At 42.0% G+C, this 15,912-nt stretch overlaps 3 protein-coding genes across 3 annotated transcripts; 1 reads left to right on the top strand and 2 right to left on the bottom strand.

Moving 5' to 3' along the window:
- The first annotated feature begins 7,368 nt into the window (after positions 1-7,368).
- Positions 7,369-8,170, top strand: LOC147851163 (uncharacterized). The gene has a single exon (XM_087335565.1). The coding sequence runs from the start codon at positions 7,369-7,371 to the stop codon at positions 8,101-8,103; it is 735 nt and encodes a 244-aa protein (XP_087191691.1). The 3' UTR covers positions 8,104-8,170.
- A 731-nt stretch (positions 8,171-8,901) lies between these two features.
- LOC147851162 (histone H3.2) lies at positions 8,902-9,493 on the bottom strand. The gene has a single exon (XM_087335402.1). The coding sequence runs from the start codon at positions 9,455-9,457 to the stop codon at positions 9,047-9,049; it is 411 nt and encodes a 136-aa protein (XP_087191528.1). The 5' UTR covers positions 9,458-9,493; the 3' UTR covers positions 8,902-9,046.
- Positions 9,494-12,282: 2,789 nt separating this feature from the next.
- Positions 12,283-12,861, bottom strand: LOC147851161 (histone H3.2). Its single transcript, XM_087335696.1, has one exon. It carries the CDS (start codon positions 12,746-12,748, stop codon positions 12,338-12,340), a length of 411 nt encoding a protein of 136 aa, XP_087191822.1. The 5' UTR covers positions 12,749-12,861; the 3' UTR covers positions 12,283-12,337.
- Between the last annotated feature and the right edge of the window lie 3,051 nt (positions 12,862-15,912).

Raw genomic sequence — 15,912 nt, 5'->3', positions numbered from 1 at the left:
GGGGATGGTGACTTGAAATGAAAATATTCAACTCAATGAATACTAAGCATAACCAACATTGATTTCTTGCAGAAGAACATGTTTGATTGTGAAATTTGTACAATTTGTCCTCTCTAGTAAAAGTAATTAGCAAGAGATAGGTTGTGTTTTATGAGTGTATGTACTTAAAGATGGTAATCTCACTAGGGGTCGATAGTGCCAATGGGTATGAGTGTGAGGGACATACATGAGAGGTTTGTGCTAACATCATGTCATTTGACTTGTGAAGACTTAGGTACCAAGCAATATGGGCCCAAAATTGTTGATAATTATTGACACGTCATCCATATTCTAGTAATTTAAATTCCAACCTCCACCCAAAATGAGTGAAGTCTTCTATTAACACCACCTTTCTTACTAAATAATAGACCAAGTTAAAGTACAATCAATAAATAGATTTGAGTAGAGGAACACAAGTTATGATCAAGACATAGCCAATCTACCACTAACATATCATACCAATGGTTATTAGGATGGAGACTACCTTCAAAGGGGTAACATGACTATTGCAATGAAATCCTAGCTCGTTGTGCTAGTCTCATGACTAAAACCCTCTCACTTAATGTATCTATCATGACAACTAGGCCTCATATTTATACATCTACCAAACCCTTTGAATAGGTGTGCCTTTTATAAAAGACTCCCTTTATTGTTTGTCAAGGTAATGAAATCCTAGCTCGTTGTGCTAGTCTCATGAATAAAACCCTCTCACTTAATGTATCTATCATGACAACTAGGCCTCATATTTATACATCTAACATGACTATTGCAATGAAATCCTAGCTCGTTGTGCTAGTCTCATGACTAAAACCCTCTCACTTAATGTATCTATCATGACAACTAGGCCTCATATTTATACATCTACCCAAACCCTTTGAATAGGTGTGCCTTTTATAAAAGACTCCCTTTATTGCTTGTCAAGGTAATGATAGTGCATGCACCTATTGTTACCTCTATCCAAACACATTAGTCCTTTTCTAACATAAAGATTAGTGACCATATCCTTCACTTATGTTTTGTAAATATTAGTCACCTACCCTCACCCATGTTATGCATACATAACATATTCCGATAAGAAAATCACATGAATTCATTATATGATTCATAAAATAGATATCTTACAACTTTTTAATGAGTAAATTTATCGCCTTTTAGCACCAAGTCCATTTGTATGTATTGAAAGCAAAACAAAATTGTTGAGCGAGCAAGCTCAACCGGATCCGGATCGGTATCCGAAACGGAGAACTGGATCGGTGTCCGGATGATATCCGGAACCAGAAGCCGGATCGGATTGAAACCGGTAGGCCGTTACAGGCCTACAGATCCAACCTAGTACGTAGGCATATTTTTAGGGAGTCAGTGACAGTCGCTCTGAGCATTGAAGTACCTGTCAATACTTTATGCACTTGTATAAAAGTGCTCTCTGAGCACATTCTATGTACATAGTTTTAGAGTATTTTCTGAATAGAGTTTATGTTCTGTCTTTGTCTCTCTCTGTCTCTCCCGCGCATATTCTATGTGCTAAACTTCCATTGAACCTTACTCTCTATTGTTGCTATCCGGCTGAGCCGGTTTGTCGAACGTTTCTGCACATTTACTTTCACATGGTATGAGAGCGTGAGGGTTGAGAACCTCGGCAACTGACAGACACTTCGAAGACAAACCCTAATACTTGGCAAAACAGATAGAGAACCGAAATGGACAGAGGTATGGCAAGTTTGCTTCCCACAGAAAAGCTCGATCGGAGCAACTATGCATCCTGGTAATATAAAATGCACCAGTACCTACTGGGGCATGGATATTGGAGCTATGTGGAAGGAACCAACGAGGTAATATCGGAGCCGGCACACAAAGACTTCTCGGCATGGGAGCAAGGAGCAAACCAAGTATTGTCCTGCCTCCCGTCCGGTGTGCACGATCAGATGCTCAACTACATTAAAGATGCAAAAACGCCAAGGGAGGCCTAGGAAAATCTTCGGAAGATTTTCGCCATTAGTACCATGGCAGGGAAGTTGCAACTCCGACAAGAGCTCAACAATATCCGATAGAGGGATATGTCCATGACCGACTACACCACCAAGATAAAGGAGATTTGTGACGCGCTCGAGTCCATCAACGTGACTGTGGACGAAGACGAGATGGTTCAAATCTGTCTCGGTGGTCTAGCACAACGGTACGGGCCAATCCGGACGGCTATCTGCACGCGGGAGAAACCACCATCTTTCTTCAACTTGCAATCGATGTTGATGGTCGAAGAAAACCACGCGAGTGGGTCTAGGACCACTCAATCGGACAACTGGATGTTGTACACATAGGCGGATCGGCCTCATGGGTGTGGAGGACGAGGTGGGTCAGCACGCAATGGAGGCGGCCAACATAAGCAGAACTGAAGGCATAAAGACAGTGCTGACAGTAATTCCAGACCCACCACAAGCAAGGGGAGTCAAGTCGGAGCTGAAAACTGGCAATCGAAGGCCGACACAGAATGTTGGTACTATGGCAAGAAAGGCCACTAAGAAAGCAAGTGTTGGAAGAAGCGCGCTGATTCGAATAAATCCGGATCCGGCACAGCTCACACTACGCAGAAGGATAGGAAGCAATACCGGACAAGGGAAGCGGCACAACTCGCACTACGCAGAAGGATAGGAAGGATCCAGAACCGGGAAGAACGGAAAAGGGCCAGCCTTCGTGATGAAGCACAAGGCGAACTCAATGAAGAAGACCACTTCCGGATCAGAGGAAGTGTGGTATGTTGATTCCGGAGCATCTAACCATACGACAAGCCATAAAGAGTGGTTCTCATTTTTAAAGAAACTGGAAGAACCGGGGATTGTCGAAACCAGAGACGACACCCCTCACCCGATCGTGCATGTCGGAGAAGTCCCTTTCAAACATGTCGGACAAAAGGGAAAGTTGATGAACGTATTACACATTCTAACTATCACCAAGAACCTAGTATCGGTCAGACAAATCATCGACTAGGGAATGCAGGTGCGGTTTATGCACCTCGGCTGCTTCATTGAGAAAGAAGGCCGGATAATTGTGCAAGGGCGTAGAGAAGGGAGGATGTTCATCCTCAACACTAATGATGCCGGCACCACCATGTTTGCCATTGATCTCTGGCACAAGCGGATCGGCCACGTCAATTACCGGAGGCTTCAGGACCTGCAATCGAAAATGGTTGTGTTAAGATTGTCGAAGTTTAGTGGCCGGAAGGCCCAAATATGTGAAGCTTGCAAACTCGGGAAGCAACACCGGCTTCCATTCCCCACCGAACAAAACTGGAGCCATAACAAGCTCGACTTAATCCATTCAAATGTATGGGGACCGGCACAGAACGTTAGTCTTGGTGGGAGTCGATATTTCATCTCCTTCATCGACGACTACAATCGGCACACATGGATCTACCTCATAGAGAAGAAAAGTGAAGTCTTCGATTGTTTCCGGAACCTGCAAAGCTTAGTCGAAAGGGAAATACAGAGGAAGATAAAGTGCTTGTGGTCGAATGGCAAAAAATAATACTTTTCCAACGAATTCAACAGTTATCTACAACAGAACAGAATTCGGAGAGAATTCAGCTACAGATACACACCGGAGCAAAACAGTGTGGCCGAAAGAAATAACCGGTCGATTGTCGACACGGCAAGGGCAATGTTGGAGGAGAAGCGCATGCCCCAATTCTACTGGGTTGAGGCGGTCAGCATGGCCGTCTACATCCAAAACTAGAACAGAGACAAGGTGTCAGCACATGAGCTGTATTTCAGGCGAAAGCCAAATTTGAGACACCTTCGGATATTCGGTAGCATAACATATGTGCACGTACAATATGAGAAGCGGAGGAAGCTGGATCCAAAGTCAGAGAAGTGCATCCTAGTCGGCTCCTCGCATGAGCAAATGGGGTATAAGTGCTATATAACCCCCAGACTAAGCAGGTCCGAGTAAGTCGAGATGTCGAGTTTGATGACACGGCATCATGGTACTCCTTACCGACTCCAACTCCCAACGAAGACCCGATTCCGGAGGATGAGGCTAATGAACCCGGAGAGGTTCAAGTAGAAGATGAAGGATTCGGTACTCCGAATGACATTCTGACCTTATTCCATCTAAGTGAGCCGAATGAGCGATTAGGTCGGAATGACCAGTCCGATGAGGAGCCGGCGAGTAGTGGAGACTCTGTCGTGCTCTCTCCACGCAAGGAACCGAGGAGACAATTGACGCACTAGGAGAAGGGGAAGAAGAAGATGTCGGAATACAAAACCAACACCGATGAGTCAAATCGGAGCGAATCCGACTCCGGAAAGGAAGAAGGCGAATCTTCTTAAATGAAGTTTGAACCGGCCAAGAAGGGCCTCAAACGAGGTAACGACAAGTTACGTCGGTCTTCCTGCTAGAGGAACCCTGTTACATGGTACATGTACAATGAGTACATGGCGCATCACTATGCGTATATGACCAAAGTGGCGGAAGTGTGTGAGCTAGAGAGCTGCGCAGAAGCGACAAAGGACACAACTTGGCATGCCGCTATGGAAGAAGAAATGTGGGCACTCGATGCCAGCAACACATGGGTGTACAAGGTAAACCGATCGGTTGCACATGGGTGTACAAGGTAAAGTACAATGCCAACGGTTCAATCAACCGGTACAAGGCTCAGTTAGTGGCAAAGGGATACGCATAGACCCATGGAATCGACTACGACGAGACCTTCGCTCCGGTAGCGAAGATGACGACGGTTCGTGTGGTACTGGTTGTTGCTACAACAAGGGGATGGCATCTTCACCAAATGGACGTGAAGAATGTGTTTCTTCAAGGTGACCTTGAAAAACGGGTCTATATGATCCAACCCCTGGGATTCCAATCGGAGATGAACAAGTCGGCAGTATGCCGACTCAAGAAGTCGCTTTACGGAGTGAAGCAAGCCCCTCGAGCTTGGAATGCGAAGATCACGCACCGGTTGCGTAAGATGGGGGTTTGCGGCCTCAAAGTCTGACTCTTCACTGTTCATCCGGAATGGTCCGGACGGTCCGGTGTGCATCTTGCTATATGTTGATGATTTAGTCATCGTCGGACCCGGACAGGATGAAATCGGCAGTGTGAAGTCCTAGCTGTCGAACACATTTGAAATGAAGGACATGGGGGACCTTCATTATTTTCTTGGGATCAAGGTGATCCGGACCCCCGATGGCATATTGCTCTCACAAAGACACTATGTGCTAAATATGTTGCACAAGTTCGGCATGACGGAATGCCCGTCCTGCGATGAGAAACGGTTTGACAAATTGTCGGAAGCCTCATATACTTGACAATCACTCGACCCGACATCAATTCCTCGGTCAGAGTGATCGGCCAATTCATGCAGAAGCCGACCGTCAAGCACCTTCAGTGCGCACACTAGATACTCTGGTATGTTAGCGGCACGAAGGACAAGGAACTGTTATACCGATATGGTATAACTGAAGAGCTAGTCGGATACACCGATGCCGACTGGGTTGGTGATGCATCGGATGCCGATCCACCTCCGATTACATGTTTTCTCTAGGTAGCGCGATTGTTGCGTGGAGCAACAAAAAGCAGCCAACAATGGCTCTGTCGAGCACTGAGGCTAAGTACTAGGGCGCTACCAATGCCACCTATGAAGCCATTTGGCTTTGGCGACTGTTGTGTGACCTCCGGATCGAGGTACCGACCCTTATCCTAATCTACTGTAACAACATGAGCAACATTTAGCTCGCCAAGAACCCTGTATTCCATGCTCGGACAAAGCACATAGATGTGCATTATCACTTCGTGCGTGAGGGGGTCTTGAGCGATGAAGTTGAACTTGTAGGTTGATTCCTTGCAAAACATCATTACCGGAGTGTAACACTTCATCAAACCGCTCAGATTGGAGTGAACTTCGATATTTTTTAGACCTGGACGTGGTCCAACTTGTAGGTTGATTCCTTGCAAACATCATTACCGGAGTGTGTTTTAAATGGAGACGACAAAATGCAAATTCCATCTATGCAATCATTATGAGAAAAGCATACTTTGAGTCGAGGTTATTTCATACAAGTGAAAAATATAACAAATGCAAGGAGAATTTGATAGAATCATTGCGAAGTGTGGAATGAGACTATGGTCCAATATGCGATGTAGAACGAGAAAAGGGGGGTGTTTATCACTGATGTAGAACAAGAAAAGGAGGGTGTTTATCGTTATTGTCTAACCAAACATTCGGTATAGGGTTAGCCATGTTTAGAGATGAGTTAACTTTGAAATCCTTGTTAAGTTTGATAGTTCGGTCGCAATTGGTATCACTTTGAGAATTGCTTTTTCCTCACTTTAAAAGTACTATTTCTGAATCATCTTCTTCTTGATAGGATAGAGACAATGGCAAAAAGATAATAAAAAACACATAGCTCTAATATAACAAATGAGCCAAAACCTAATGGAATCTACTACTAGAGTAAAGGTTGCAAAGTTCATGGAGTTTATTGAATTTCACAATATACAATTCGAGAAGGGAGCTGAAAAGGTTTCTAGAAAAGAATTTGTATGGCCTCGAATGGGCAAGTATCAATGTGTCATATTATTATCTGGAGCAAGAAAAGGGGACAATGGGGATGTTTGTCACCTAAACTTAGATGTGCATGTCCGATTCTTAAAAGGGGACGTTTGAATTCGTTGAGAACTTATCACAAATTGATTGAGCGAGCCACCTACACACAAAAAAAACTAGATCAATCAACAACACAATGCAATAGCTAACCTTGCAACTAAAATGCTTTGTTGCAAACGAACTAACAAGTGTCAATCAATTATTTGGATGTCCCAATGGTGGTCGGGAAGAGAAGACAATAACAACCCCTAGAAACAAAACACACACATTGAAGAGAAGACAGTAGCCATTAGTCGTGGTCAGGGATTAGGGTTAGGGTTTAGGCTACTATGTCTGTTTGTATGGTGTTTTATGTGTGGTTTAATAAGGTATCAAAATGCATGCATGATGAAGGTTTGTGTGAGAGCGAGAAAAACAGGCAAGAAAACGCAAACCAAAACCAAAAGCGAAGGTTTCCATGATGGAATGAAAGTGAGTGTGTGTGTGTGTGTCTGCCTGTCGTCTTTGGATCGATCAGTAGCAAAACGCAAACCCTAAGAACGCAAACCCTAGAAACGCAGACACAGAAGAGCCTCCTCCTCTTCCTCATATAAGACGGCAGAAATGAGGAAGGACAGGAAGAGACAGAAAGCAGACGCAGAGGCAGAAGCAGGGAAAGGAAGAGAGGGAGAATGAGCCATGCTTACACCGTGGTCATATCCATACTTCAAATTTCCTTGTTGCTCATATTCATGGCCGCCTTACATTCCATATTCTACTGTTGGCGAAGATGGGTGGCCTCACCACAGCCATCATCAGGCAGGGCTGGCCACCATCTGAGTGAAATTGTAGTTCATGATACTACTAATTCTGCTCCAAGGCAATCAAATACTGTTCTGCTGAGGCCCAATGAAATCGACATGTTTGTGCCTTCCTTCACCCTAATGGCGGACATCTCCAAGCCACATGTTGACCGAGAAATCTCTTCTTCTGCTGCTTCTTCTCTCAATTGCAACAATGAATCAGCACCACCAACATGCAATGAGGAAGCAGCACATGGAGTCATTCCCTCCAATCATGAAGAGTTATGGAACCAACAAACAGCAGGCTATCATACTAATATCATCACCAATAGTGAAGATGACAACACTAGTGAAGCTCAGGTCCCAGCTGATATAATCACCAATCCAGCATCAACTCCAGAATTACCTCTCCAAACAAATGCAATAAAGATCATGTGTTCATCAGTGGATGCAATCAATGTTGGACACCCAAGCCAACATGCAGAGACCATACCTACAGACAGATTTGGCGATTGTGCTATTTGCATCTCTTTACTGACAGCAGGGCAACTTTGCAAAAGAATCCCATCATGTAGACACATGTTTCATGCTGAATGTGTCAAGATGTGGCTACAATCTCACCCAACATGTCCCCTCTGCAGAGCTCAAGCAATACCACCCGAACTTTATACTTCTGCAAAGTGATTTGAGACCCACCTCTGGCTCTGAATTAGCCTTCACTCCGGTTAACTATCATCTGGCCACCCCAGGTCTGGTTTCATTTGTCTAAAAGAAAATTGTCATCACAATCATATAGGACATACCATTCCATAGGTATTTGTAGGAGATGAACTAAACAGGCAACTCATCTTGTTGCAGAGTTCCCGCTATAAATTGCAGATAATTCTTCACCACATCAGGTGCTACAACTAATAAACAAGCACCCATGCTACAGCTTGTAGCTGTAAACATTTATAGACATTGCATTATTTCTTGGAATTCTGTACTGCTTCATGTGGTCTTGCCACAACATGGAAGATCAGTGCAAATATAAACAATAAAACAGTTACCACATGTTTACATTGTATGACTTTCTCGCCTTCATTATGCAACAGATTGATAAAAACACTCGTATATGCTTGCCACAATACAGCTGGAAATTTTCACAATCAAACGAACAATGCCATAAAACTAAAAGCTTCTAGAAAATACAATAATACATTTGATAAAACTAATATCGTAGAATTGGTTACTAATAACTTTAGATCAAACTACACATTCTGTCTCAAGCAATGCACTAGTTTATACATGACAACCCAGAATATCAAACAAAGAAACCAGCCCTCAAGAACCCTACACCATCCATTTAACATAGAATTAAACTATCTACTTTTTACCAAAAAAATTCGAATTCCATTATACAAATGATAGAAAATAGATTATGATAGATGCCACAAGCCAATAATTAGTAGACAACCAACAACTAAAGCGTTGATAAGAAGCAACATCAAATGGAATACTGCATTAACCCATTGAGAGATCTACAATTAATGTGGGTAATGCCACATAACACAACAAAGCTTCAACTGAAGCAATTTAACAAAACAGACCATACGTATACCATCAGCAGGGGATAACAACGAAAATTTTAAGCCCTCTCCCCCCTAATGCGGCGAGCCAGCTGGATGTCCTTGGGCATAATAGTGACCCGCTTGGCATGAATAGCGCATAGATTGGTGTCCTCGAAGAGTCCCACGAGGTAGGCTTCAGAGGCTTCCTGTAGGGCGAGAACAGCAGAGCTCTGGAAGCGGAGATCGGTCTTGAAGTCCTGTGCGATCTCACGGACGAGGCGCTGGAAGGGGAGCTTTCGGATGAGGAGCTCCGTGCTCTTCTGGTACTTCCTGATCTCACGCAGGGCCACAGTGCCGGGGCGAAAGCGATGGGGTTTCTTGACACCGCCTGTGGCGGGGGCGGATTTGCGGGCGGCCTTGGTAGCAAGCTGCTTGCGGGGGGCCTTTCCGCCTGTGGACTTACGAGCTGTTTGCTTGGTCCTAGCCATGGCGATGGGTTAGAATGGATTGAACAGAGAATTGGAGATGGATTGGAAAGAGATTGCTAGGACTCTCTTCGTCTCAGATGGAGATGGAGATGGAGGCGAGCAGAAATCTCTCTCTCTCTCTCTCTATGTGTGGTATCTGTTGCTGAAACCTGAGAATCTTGGGAGGGGAGGGAGGCAGGCCTCTCTATAAATACAGCATTTGAAGCAGAAGCGGAAAATGTTTCAAAACCAATTCAAACAAAAATTTCGAAATCGCTCTATCTCTCTCTCTCTCTGTGTCTGTGCTATTTCCCGCCCATTTGATCCGACGGCTGTGGGGCGAGCACCCACCTCCATCTGACGGTTAGAGCACGCACCACGTCGCCCCACCTCTTCTCTTCCCATTCCTTTTAAACTTTAGGCCAAATGGAGTGGATTTTAGGGTTTATATTTGTTGCCCAACTATAAATATTTGTTTAGGGATGAGAGTTTAGGGTTTAGGGATGAGAGTTTTGAGTGTATAATTACTTTATAAAGTGTATTTTTTTTTACATAGGGGTAGTTTGGTAAATTTGGAACTTCCAGGGGCATTCTGGTAAATAGGCAAACTTCTAGGGGTATCCTGGTACTTTTCCCTATAATGTATTGATATAGAAGGGATGAGAGTTTAGGGTTTAGGGTTCATATTTGTAGCCCAATTACATTATATGTATATATATATATAGAAGGAATGGGATAAGTGCCCGTAGATCAACCAACACAAGATAGACGGCACATAAGTGATGGGTGCCATTTCTAATCCTATTGTTCCCCCCTCTTGTTGATTCCGAAATAAGGGATACAACACCCAGTTCTCGCCTTCGTGGTCCCTAAACGAATGGATGCTTTTGATCTAATATTGATCCGAGCTTGACATGATCCAGACACAATGCTTGACATGATGCCCGTTGTCACGATTTCTTTCCCTTTTACACTTTGGCTGAATTCAATTTAGACATAGACATGGTGTTCCTCAATGTTCATCATGATTATTTCCACTACATTCCATCGAATACAAGTAAATAATGTTGTTCTTTTATCATGGGTGTGTGAGATGTTGACGTCATCGTAACCATTAAAAAAAAAATTGGAGTCAGCCTTACATTAGAAACAACATTAAACCACACAACGACGAACATTCCTTTCATCTTGGACTGTGATCACAAAGTCTATGTATTTATTACATGTAATCTACTATGTGTTTATGCCAAAGTGAACAAATGCTCATGCCAGAGGAGAATTATCTCAATGTGCTTAAGCTTACAAGAACAAGGTGCATGCCTAATTATCACAAAGAGATGCCCAACGAATCCAATAGTTGCGTAAGATTAGCAAATGAACTCAAGGGAATAATAACTCACATATGCAATACAAATGTCATATTAATACCTTAGAAGCACATAATTTCTCAAATTTGCTTTTACATTTTGTATATCAATGGCACATACATACTTGCACAACTTCACAACCAATGAATGTGAAACCTAAAATGAACCAATAACATGATGGTGTGTCTATCAAACCAGCTTACAAGAAAGCTTTGGGGAAAAAGAGCATAAAATAACTTTAGACCTTTTACACGATAACGAGTGTTTGGATACAATAACACATCCTACATTCATGAGAATGGCCTCGTGTTGATGACCACCTCTACATTGTTCCCAATACTAATCAACATTTGTGAATGTAGAAAAAAGTGTCTAACGCACGGTTTGATACCCCCAAGGAAGGATATCAATGAATGCACATGTATGAAAGGAAACGGTATACAACAAGTGGCAACTTGTTTACACACAACTCGACCAACTACAATAGGCACTAAATGTGCAATACTCAAACTGGCAATCAGCAAAGGTTCTCTGCAGCATTACATGATGAAGACCAAAGTTGGGTGTCCCTACCAACACACAAACAAGGAAGGGCAACACAAGAATTGGCAAGAAACCAGAAACATTCTCAAGCAGCTGTTCACATCTCATTAGAAACATGTGTATATTATATAATCTATGGATAGTCAAGTAAATTTATTGTACACCTTAGTGATAATGAGTAACAAGTTTGTGGGTGGCTTATTTGGAGATAGTGTTCACACCCATATCTACAAATTGTACATTGCATCATCAAAACCTCAAGTTTAAGATACAAAGGTCTCATACTCCACTTTGATTATGTAATTTGTTCACTCACAGTGCAAATGAACAGCTAACATCTTGCACACAGGATATCAAGCATTTCAGAAACCAACAAAACAATACTTGCTAGTTCATTCACTATTTGCCGCATCAACAATTCAAAATTCATACATATGTAATATCAAATGCATTGGCTACAACCCCATTCAGAAATCTTTGAAGTATATGAGTACAGTACAGTGAAAACATATTTTAAGGAATGGCATAAACAACATTAACTAATGCAAGAATGAATGGACTGAAGCAAGCATTCCTGCAATGCAAAAACTCATGTGAATTTGTTTAAATATTCAAAACACTAGAATTCACATCCACAAACAACTCCACTTATCAACATTCAACAATTACTTATTTCGTTTTCCCCAAACACTCTAAACATAATATACATATAATAAGAGCTAAATTTTGATCATTAAGAGAAGAAAATTTGACTCTTACATCAAACCAAGAGTGTGATTACATCTGTGACGCAGGGAATCAAATCCAAGCACAGTGTGAAGAGAGAAAAGACCATATATTTCGGTCCATTGCAATCCCCCAATCCCAGCAATGCATCTGCTACACTAAAGGCATAGCGACTAAAGGTGAGGTATATAAATCATCATGCAAGTAGGTGGTGTATAGATACACCAATTCAAACAAATGTATATTATATGAGGATGGAAATTCTTCAAGCCCTCTCTCCCCTGATACGACGAGCAAGCTGGATGTCCTTGGGCATAATGGTCACTCGCTTAGCGTGGATGGCGCACAGGTTAGTATCCTCAAAGAGACCAACAAGGTAAGCTTCGGAAGCCTCCTGGAGGGCAAGAACGGCAGAGCTCTGGAAGCGGAGATCGGTCTTGAAGTCCTGCGCAATCTCACGCACGAGGCGCTGGAAGGGGAGCTTTCGGATGAGGAGCTCCGTGCTCTTCTGGTACTTCCTGATCTCTCGCAGGGCCACAGTACCGGGGCGGAAGCGATGGGGCTTCTTGACGCCGCCTGTGGCGGGGGCGGACTTACGGGCGGCCTTGGTGGCCAGCTGCTTGCGGGGGGCCTTTCCTCCAGTGGACTTGCGAGCAGTTTGCTTGGTCCTAGCCATGGCGATGGATAGACAAACTATAAATCGGGGCTAAGGCTTCTGTGCAGATGAATGCAAAGGATCTGCAGGAAAGAGACGGCACAGACGAAGACACGGGCTCTGTGAGAGAAGAAGGTACAGCTGAGATGGATATGGCGTTCTGAAGCAGTGCAGAGCTCCTTTATATGACTCGCAGTTTTAAATTTTTGAAAGTGATTTTAAAATTTTTTTCCCGCCTCTTCGTCTCTGAGTATCCTCCTCCTCATCTAACGGTGCTCAAGCAAACCCGTCTCCTTTCATCCGACGGTCCATCTCATCTCCCTCCATCCGCTTGCTTGTATCCCATTGGCTGCTTTTAAATCACACAGGCTCCCTCTCACAAACCTAAGCTCCTCTATTCCTTCTTTTTGTGCAATTTTCTTATTCGAATGGGCTGGTTAGATACTTCTCGAGAGACGCCTTCTTACGACCTATGTCCACCTCCTCCGCATTTTCTCCTTGCCGATATGTGTCACAATCACATTTGTAGACTTATGTGAGGAATATATCGGTGGGCTACCTCTTGAAACTTGCATGCACGTCCAATATCATAGTGCGTTGACCCTTGCTGCTACATGTATTGGTCATCTTGTGTGTGCCTTGTGTTGAAAGGCCATGACCCTTGGGTAGTCCTCGGCTCACTTCCATCACCCTTTTCCTAGTTGATTCGTACATTTATGTCATGCATATCAGTGTATCACACACCTTGTTGCACTTTTCTTGTGCCTTCTTTTACGCTCAAGGTTTATTCTTAAACAGTAGACTACCTCTAGTATCATGAGCATAACAAGCAACTTGAGCCCAAGGTATTGAAGCCTTCTTTGCCCCTGGAGGCTTACTTTTATTGCTACGTTTTTACTCTACGCCCAACATGAGATCTAGAGCCCAATGTATTTGAAGATTTCTATTGTTTCTGGTAATTTGAGATCGTATCAAACATATGGATTTGTCGTCATTGGGTCTTCCTTGTTTAGAGGTACGTAGATTATGTTTGCAATAGTTCTTAGAGACACTCTCAAACTTTTGTGCATATGCGAAAACCACGACATTGCTTACATATTACAAGACCATGATAATTGCATTCCCAATGCTAACCTTTTGCAAACTTAGAAACCATTGTAGCGTGTCTTTAAAACTTTTGCTTTGTATGGTGGACTAAGGGGGAGGTCCAACATGCATGGATGGGTATGCGAACAACTCCTTCTATGAAGAATATGGATTTGTAGTTTGGTGAAACATATGTAATCTAATGTATCTAGCGTGGAAATCTAATCCTAAATATGAATCGTAAAATATCCTATTTTGATATCCTTACCTTATTGGTTAGCTTATCTTTTTTTCACCATAAAAGGTTTCAATTTCAAATCTCCACGTAGCTTATGCTACATTCTTTATTATAATAAGTTATATCTCTTTTTCTTAGCCAATTTCTTAAATTTTGTTCATCTCATTCATATTATGTTCCATAACCCTGTGGGTCAACCCATGCTTGATTGGACATGCATTCACACGGCATCGTGATGCAATAGCATTTAAAGCATTAAGTGCAATTGTGTAATATCTTACTATTCACAATGAAACCATTGGGAGATGGGTATGTTACTCGAGGTATATATTTATTTAGTTAATTTGTTGTTACATTCATGCATGCCTTGCACAATTCTTCCATCAAAGAAATAGGCAACCATTGTTGTTGAATTGGGTGTGTTGCAACGGGGTCCTTCAAGGTCATGGCTACATTATTGGTCATGTAACAATGGGAAGAACCAAATCCTCAAAACACTTACACTACTAAACACCCAAAGACATTCGTGCGCTACAATTTGTAACCAACATATAATTAAATTAGATTAGATATTTTATAGCATCAATATTGGCCCACGGGATCTAAGTGCGCGAATTTTCTTGATGCTTGTCTCTTTCCTAAGAAGTGATGTTCATACTTCAAAGCACAGAGCTTGATATGTTAATACGACTTATACATAAACTCAACCTTCTATGTATGCTCTTTAGTGTGACACTAAAATCATCATTTTGGTTGAAGTGTAGATTGGATCTCGTTACTTAATGCTTGGGGTTGCCTCTAACTTAACAATTAAAGCAACAATCACACAAAAAAACCCTAAACTACGGGTTATAAAGTAAAAGGAGTGCTAAATGAAACTCATTTTCTTGGCTTTTGTCACCTACATTCCCCTTACAAAAAAACCCATCGCCTTACATTGAAATCACATCTCATCACTGAAAACAAAAAAAGCCCCAATGAGACCCTCAAAGTAATTAAAATGATCGTTCTTAGATCACAATAAACTCATCTCTTTGGTTCAGTCATGCTATATTAAACAAAACATAAGAGGAATGTCACGAACGTAAAACAAATGGGACTAAGATTGATTATCTACAACCACATCCCATAGTTGTATTATTTCCCCGATGCAATTAATATTGTATTTGTACGTTAGAGAGAGTATTCATGCTTATACATCTTAATTAGTTAGTTAAATATGATATTTAAGTGTTGAAATGATATGTTTGCTATGGAATATATATTTTCCTTTCCATATGGTTTGTGAGAATATGCAATGAAACTTAGCATTGAACAAAAGTTTTCAATCTAAAGAAAATATAAACGTGGGGTCATCAAATCTAGGTTACCGTGATTGGGAAAGGGTTTAGGGTTGAATACAACCCACATATATGTCTAAATATAACAATTAGTCTTCTAAAAAATCCAAGGTGTCAACCTATTCTAAGTTCCATCACATACAAGATTGAAAGATGTACATAATGCTAACAATACTCTTAAAAAATACTAGTAATACATACAAGATCACAATATGCACTTAATGCTAAGTTTCATCGCATATCCTAACAAAGTAAGGGAATTTTGAAAATAACCTAAACTTCATATTGAAAAATATTAATAATACATACAAGCCTATTATAGCAATGTTCCAAAGTTAATCCGTTTGAGCATGAAGAAATTAAGAGAAAACGCAAAGCAGTTCACTCTTGTCAATCGATCGGTGGGCCGACCAGTAAACGGAGGAGAATGGCTTCTATATTTTTCAATTAGGGTTGTGTGTGTGTGTGTGTGTGGAGAGAGAGACAAAGGGGTAGATTTGAAAATAACGAAAACCTCATTT

Source organism: Azolla caroliniana, unplaced genomic scaffold (assembly GCF_043228905.1).
Source record: "Azolla caroliniana isolate FFs.n. ecotype wild unplaced genomic scaffold, voAzoCaro1.0.p SCAF_20, whole genome shotgun sequence".
NCBI lineage: Eukaryota > Viridiplantae > Streptophyta > Polypodiopsida > Salviniales > Salviniaceae > Azolla > Azolla caroliniana.
This window is presented reverse-complemented; position numbering and strand designations above follow the sequence as displayed.